This window comes from Mus pahari, chromosome 6 (genome assembly GCF_900095145.1).
Source record: "Mus pahari chromosome 6, PAHARI_EIJ_v1.1, whole genome shotgun sequence".
Classification (NCBI taxonomy): domain Eukaryota; kingdom Metazoa; phylum Chordata; class Mammalia; order Rodentia; family Muridae; genus Mus; species Mus pahari.
Window position 1 is genome coordinate 58016127 of NC_034595.1, and position 7196 is coordinate 58023322.

The 7196-nt window shown below is 45.6% G+C and overlaps 1 protein-coding gene across 1 annotated transcript in view; it reads right to left on the bottom strand.

Annotated features, from left to right (window-relative positions):
- Tceanc2 (transcription elongation factor A N-terminal and central domain containing 2) overlaps positions 1–7164 on the bottom strand; it is a 37743-nt gene extending 30579 nt beyond the window's left edge. Inside the window, exons 1-2 of the mRNA XM_021199811.2 lie at positions 6808–7164; positions 6123–6262 (exon numbers count right to left, since the gene is read on the bottom strand). Coding sequence (XP_021055470.1) covers positions 6123–6221 — 99 coding nt within the window. The 5' untranslated portion in view covers positions 6222–6262; positions 6808–7164. The remainder of the gene's footprint in view (positions 1–6122; positions 6263–6807) is intronic.
- Between the last annotated feature and the right edge of the window lie 32 nt (positions 7165–7196).

Consider the following 7196-nt stretch of genomic DNA (forward strand, 5'->3'; position numbering starts at 1 on the left):
CACTGAGAGCATGGGTGTCAGGCTCATCTCCCAGCAGGTGAGGGTCTGAGGCCTGCCCTATACTGAGGTCAAGATCTAAGCTTTGCAGCCACTTTCAACACCCAAACAACTCAGCTTCAATGTCCACTTACAGCTCCAGGTTTCAACTTCCTGTCTCTTCTTAGACCTTAGGATTTCTCTTTCTTATAGTCCTGGCTGTCCTGGAACCCACTATGTAGATCAGACTGGCCTTGAACTCTCAGAGATCCACCTACCTCTGACTCTCCAGGACTACCATACCTGTCTTATTAGACTTTTAAACTAGCATCCTATACATGGTTGGAAACAGGTTAGGAATCCCAAGTCAGATTATTTTGACTTATGGAACAAGTAAGTCCAAACATTTTTTTTCCCTTCAAGACAGGGTTTCTCTGTGTCAGTTTCTCTGTGACAGGGCAGTTGATCTATAAACTAGGCTGGTCTTGAACTCAGAGATCCACCTGTCTCTACTTCCTAAGTGCTGGAGGAGACTTAAGTCTAAACTTAATGTAAAAGGTCTTCCATGGGGGACTGGAGAGATGAATCAGTGGTTGAGAGCACTGACTGCTCTTCCAAAGGTCTTGAGTTCAAATCCCAGCAACCATCCATAATGAGATCTGATGCCCTCTTCTGGGGTGTCTAAAGATAGCAATAGTGTACTTACATATAATCAATCAATCAATCAGTCTTTGGGCTGGAGTGAGCAGGGCAGGAGAGAGAAGAAAAAGTGTCTGAAGACAGCTACATTATACTTACATATAATAAATAATTAAATCTTAAAGGAGGGGGGAGGCTGGGCAGTGGTGGTGCACGCTTTTTTTTTTTTTTTTTTTTTTAAGATTTATTTATTTATTATATGTAAGTACACTGTAGCTGTCTTCAGACACTCCAGAAGAGGGCGTCAGATCTNACTGTAGCTGTCTTCAGACACTCCAGAAGAGGGCGTCAGATCTTGTTACGGATGGTTATGAGCCACCATGTGGTTGCTGGGATTTGAACTCTGGACAACAGCTTCAGGTCTGGAAAGTAAGGGCAGAATTCTACAGCTATCAAAGAAATATTTCCCTATAGCTATTTCCACTTTTTTGGAGGGCACAGTATGGTCACATACAGCCAGGTCCCTAGCCTTGAACTCACTAGGCAGTTGAGGCTGACCTTCAAGGTCCACCCTCAGAGTGCTGGAGTTACAGTGTAATAGGCCTCACCACCCCCACTCTATCCATATAAAGAGGCCTTTCAGATTCTCATCAGATTAGTTAGAACATAAACAGACACAGAGAGATGAATGCAGACTAACTAGAAGAACTATTCTGAGAACTGAACAGTTATCACTGAAAAGATACGCTTTTTATCTGGTCTTATACCTGGGGATGGCTGCAATGCCAGGTTCGAACACAGAAAATAATAACTCATAAGCAGTCATGTGCACACCATTCCACTGGCTGAGGTAGGAGACAACACACTGGCTGGTCAGCCCTACAAGGGACTGTTCATAAAACATTAGCTCTTTGGAGTACTAAACCTGAACGAACTGGCATATTCTCTATCTTTTAATAATAGTAAAAAGAAAAAGTGTTCTTGGAACTAATAAAAGAAATCTCTTCCTAAAGGAGCAAGATGAGATTACCCAAATTAACCTTTACCATTTAAATGTGCAGGACATGAGTTCCTCCAAGTATCTCTTTTATTGAATGAGATAAGACTGTGATGAAGTTACTTGTAATATGCTGATAACAGAAGTAAAATGATCCTAAGATTTTTATGCCTCCCCAGCTTGGCACTCAGAAACCTCTACTTCTTTTTAGTTTTAGTGGGCAGTCTGTACAGACTCAGATTGCCTAGTACGCATCTCAGCTCCGCCATGCGGTGCTGCACTGGCCCTAGGCAAATCACTTCACCTCTCTATGCCCTGTTTTCTAATTATGTATACGGGTGTTTGCCTGCATGCATGTCTGTTTACCTTATATATGCCTGGTGCATATATAAGAGGCCAGAAGGGGGGTGTCAGATATCTGGAACTAGAGTTCTAGACAGTTGTGAGCTGTTCTGAGTGCTGGGAATAGAATTCTGATCCTCTGGAAGAACAGCTAGTGTTCTTAACCACTGAGCCATGTCTCCAGCCCCTGGAATCTCCATCTGTAAATGATTAAATCTTTCACCACTGTTACTATGATTTAAGAGTTAATATCTGCAAAGTATTAGCATAATGTCTGGCCTATAAAAACAGGCTCAATAAATGCCATTTTCATCATCATAGTAACCCTATCTTGAGCTTTAAACTTTTTTTTTTAATACATTTTTTATTCTTTTATTTTGTGCATGCCTAGGTCATAGGGCAAATGTGTTGGTCAGAAAACAGCTTCTAAGTTGGTTCCCTCTTTCCACCATGTAGGTCCTGGTGGCAAGTGCCTTTACCAGCTGAGTCATCTTGTTAGTACCTTGGGGAAAAAACAAAAAGCGAAAACTAAAAACCCACCCCCGAACCTATGGGTCTTTTCTACACATCAGGCATTTTTGAGTCTCTTGACAATTCTGCAGTCTGGGTGTTACTAGGAGTTATTGCTGACACTGATGAGAAAAACCAGGCTTCAACTTCAGCAGATTCTCCTATAAAACCAGAATGCTAGTCAGCCCCAGTGGCATGTGCCTCTGATCCCAACGCAGGGTGACCAGGCAGGCAGATCACAAATCAGCCTGAGTTACACTGTGATGCTCTGTCTCTGGACAAATAAAAACTAGAGCTGGTGTTCGGGAATAAGTGATTGGTGGAGAATGGAGCAGAGCAGAGCAGAGCAGAGCAGAGAAGAGAAGAGAAGAGAAGAGAAGAGAAGAGAAGAGAAGAGAAGAGAAGAGAAGAGAAGAGAAGAGAGAAAGAGAGCTAGAGAGATGGCTCAGCGGTTAAGAGCACTGACTGCTATACCTGAGGTCCCGAGTTCAATTTCAGGCAACCACATGGTAGCTCACAACCATCTGTAATTGGATCTGATCCCCTCTTCTGGTGTGTCAGAAGACAGCTACAATGTACTCATATACATAAAATTTTTGATTTTTCGAGACAGGGTTTCTCTGTGTAGCCTGGCTGTCCTGGAACCCACTTTGTAGACCAAGCTGGCCTCAAACTCAGAAATTCACCTGCCCTCTGCCTCCCAAGTGCTGGGATTAAAGGCGTGCGCTACCACCACCCGGCCATAAAATAAATCTTAAAAAGAAAGAAAGAAAGAAAGAAAGAAAGAAAGAAAGAAAGAAAGAAAGAAAGAAAGAAAGAAAGAAAAGGAGAGGAGAAAGGAAGAAGGCGTGGCCAAAATGTTCTCATATAAATGGAGAGCCACAAGCATAAGTCATGCTAGAGCCAAACAGGAAAGAACTCTTGTGTCATGCCAAAACTTGTAGAGTTCTAGGTGACCTGGTTGTTTAGAAAGATATCCTACATGTCAGGTCCTGTACCAGGCAGTAGGGACAAAAACAAGAGGGGACACGTGTTCAAGAAGCTCAGAGTGCAGGACGCACACATGCAGTTTTGAAAAAGTGGAAGTGCGTGCAGTAAGAGGAACATACTTAAGTTATATGAGTGACACAAAGACCATCCTCCTCAGGTCAGAGTGGTTTTGTACCTGAGAGACAGACAAAAGCATAAGCTATGGAGTCAGTCCTCTCCTGCTACCATGTGGTTCCCCAGACTGAACTAAAATCTTCAGGCTTGGCAACAAGCACCTTTGACCTGCTGACCCACCTTGCCTGCCTGGCTCCAGCATATTCTTAATCACTATACTATAACGTTTCCAAGACAATGGAATAAGTAAGAACATTCCTAGCAAAAGGATTATAGATGTATGGGGCTGGTGATCTAGATACAGCTCCATGGTAGGGCCCTTACTCAGCATTCAAGAGGTTTAATCCCCAGCTCTGTCCTCACCCCCAAAACTGTCTTGGCAGGCCCTCTTCCTTCCTTCCCTATTCTCTAATGCAGGTCTGGGGAGTCTAGGAGGGCACCCAGGAAAAGAACCTCTCTAGGATCTAAGCTAAGTGCTCAGAACACTGCCTTATCACCGCCGTTTGTAGCCCCAGATGCCCTGTCAGCCTTAGAGGTCTAGACTGGAGGAGCAGGTGTGTCAGTTACACACACAGAGTCTTGGCATAGATATGGTCACCCTGGTTAAGCACACAGAACAAGGCAGAACTCTGGGGAGTACAAGCTTATGGATCTCATGGATAGAGAAGCCCAGGAGGAAAAGTCAAAGGAAGCCAGAAATGCAGGAAAGGCAGAGTGACCAAAAGGACTCTGCAAGCTGCTCCCAGTACATCACAGTTCATTTAGCAGTCACATGACTGATGCTTTCCACTTTGGGGGGGGGGTGGTATTGAAGACTGACTAGGGACCCTTCACACATGGCGAGCAGGCACTCTACTACTGAGCTACACCCTACCATAGCTCTTTCCCTTTCTCGAAACAGTTTCGCTCTCAACCCATTATATTCTTGAATGCTCCATCTTTCTGCCCTAGCCCTCTAGGTGCAAGGCTACTCGTGTGTGCACTAGCACGCTTAGCTTGACTGATCATTTGTAAATAGTCCTTGCCCCTTCCTAACTAGTTAGAATCAAGCTTAGCTCCAGCAAGCAAACAGCATATTTAAGTCTCCGTGGTCCAGGGTGGGCCTGCGGAGCCATGAGTCATGAAGCCTGTGCTACAATTCTGGCCAAAGCACTACATGTAAGGTGCCAGACCACTATGAAGCATCACCATTCACACTGCACTAGGTCTGTCTAGAGCAGTGGCTCCCAACCTTCCTAATGCAACCTTCCGAACCTTTACTACATACAGTTCCTCATGTTCTGTTGATCTCCAACCATAAGGTTATTTTCATTGCTACTTCATTACAATAATTATGCTACTGGTATGATTGTAACTTAAATCTCTGTGTTTTCCCAATAGTCTTAGGTGACCCCTGTGAAAGGATCATTTGACCCACGGGTACATAGAATCGTACTTGGAAATTTAATATACCTGAGAAAAACTTTTGGGATGGAGAGATGATGGCTCAGGGGTGGTTGAGAGCAGGTGTTGCTGTCGCTGTTCTGAGTCTCACAGGTCATTTGGAGAAAGAGAGACACTGCAGGACATATTAAGGCCTTGCTGGCAGGAGGAGGTCCAGCATCTGTGGACTGAATCTCAAAAAGCCACGCAAAAGCAAAAACAACAGGGCTGGAGAGATGCTTTGTGAAGGAAAACATCACACCCCTGCAAGGTTAGCCTTTATAGTGTACTGTTTGCAATGCTTAACAATGCAGGATGTTCGAAGTGTGCCAAAGGCTGTACAGGTACAGCTCCTGCAGAAAAACAATTCTATAGCTAACAGGAAAAAAAAAAAAAATCACTGTTTCCTACAGCGGTTTCTTCAAGGTCCAAGTACTTCTAGAACACAACCACTCATTTTGATGTCGACCCTAGACAGAGTGAACAACAGCTATTTCATCCTAATGTTTACCCTAATCCAATGATTCTACTAGAATTCCTGCCACACACCGCTCTTGCAGAGGGCTTTAGTTCAGTTTCTAGGACCTCAAGTTTCCACTTTAGGTAGTGCACAATCACTACCACTATAGCTCCAAAGAGAGACAACGCCGCTCGTGAACATATCCACACACAGACACAGACACACACATAAGAATAAATCTTAGCCAGGAGTGGTAGCACACGCCTTTAATCCCAGCACTTGAGAGGTTGAGGCAGGGAATCTCTGAGTTCTAGGTCAGCCTGGTCTACAGGTGAGTTTCAGGACAGTCAGGGCTACACAGAGAAACCCTCTCTTGAAAACCAAAATAAATAAAAATTCATCGTAAAAAGAAAAAAACTTTTTAATAAAGGGGGGGGAGGATTTAGTGATCCTATCAGCTAGCAACCCTACCCTAAAGCCAGAATTGGATTAATTCAGGGCAGCAGAGGTACAGGAACTGATAAAAGTCTGTACAGGGTATCTAAGAAAGAAAAAGTGGTCCCTGAGGGGGTACGTAACAAAAACTCATGATTCCCTACAATGGAACCCTTTGGCCCTGTCTCTTTATGACAGTCCTTTGCACATTTTCTCTGATCCCACATTCCTTCTCACCTTCAAAGACTCAATCGTAGCTTGCTTGTAAACCTTTTCTCCGAGTTTCTTCTTCGGGCTATTCTGGATCCTAGGCGTTCGAATGACGAATTTATCCATTGCTGGGGGCTCCGACTACCTTCAGGTGCTTGAGGTGTATTCTATTCAAGAAACAGGGTGAAACTTCATTAAGGCTGAGATGTCTATTCCCAGAAGTGACACGACTGGATTTTCCAAACACTCCTGAATTATGGAGGCTTTTGGATGGTATTTGCAGGAAATAAGATTTCTTCTCGGAAGAGGAAATCTCTTCTCAAAAACTGAAACTATAGTTAAGTTTACTTCCTGGGTTAAGTTCCTAGGATCCAAAAGGGCACGCTATGGAGGGAATAGGATTCCAATACCCGGGGTAATGGGGTGACTTCTGAAATCCTTTCCCAGTTCAGGTTGAGTTGTGATGGAGTTTAGGGTTCCACTGGGCTCAGTGAACCCCTCTTTACAACCACTCCGCGGCAGCCCCAATCCTAAGAATTACTCTAAGGCCCACAACAACCATCTCCAGACCCCGGCGCAATACAGAGGCTGCTTCAGAAACCACTGTTGTGTGTCAGAGGACCCCAACCCTGTCCACGAGCAAGAATCCCATCCTTCCCTTGCCCCCAGCACCAGGAGGGCCTATCCAATCACAACTCGACGTGAGACCCACCGGAAAAGTCAGCCTGCCTACGGCTTGGTCTCTTGACTCCTCCGGACCTCCAAGCCGGGCCACGCGATGTAACTATTTGTACCCTTCTTCCCGGGCCCAGTTCCTCGCTGGTGACCGGCAGGAACTACACTTCCCAGAACGCACTGCGAGGCGCGCGGAGGCTGGGGTTGAGGGAAGCAACACCCCTCAGCCCGCTCCAGGCCGCCGAGAACTACAGGCCCCAGTCGGCCTGGCACGGAGAAAGGGGCGGGCGCCGTTCTGAGCCCAAGGCTGAGAGGGTCGGCCGGGTCCCCAAGCCCGCCCACGAGAGGTTTTCCGTCGCAGAGACGGGCCTGGAGGCAGCCGATTGGGCGGGCCGGGGCGGGGCCGAGGAGCTCTCGGAGGCGGAA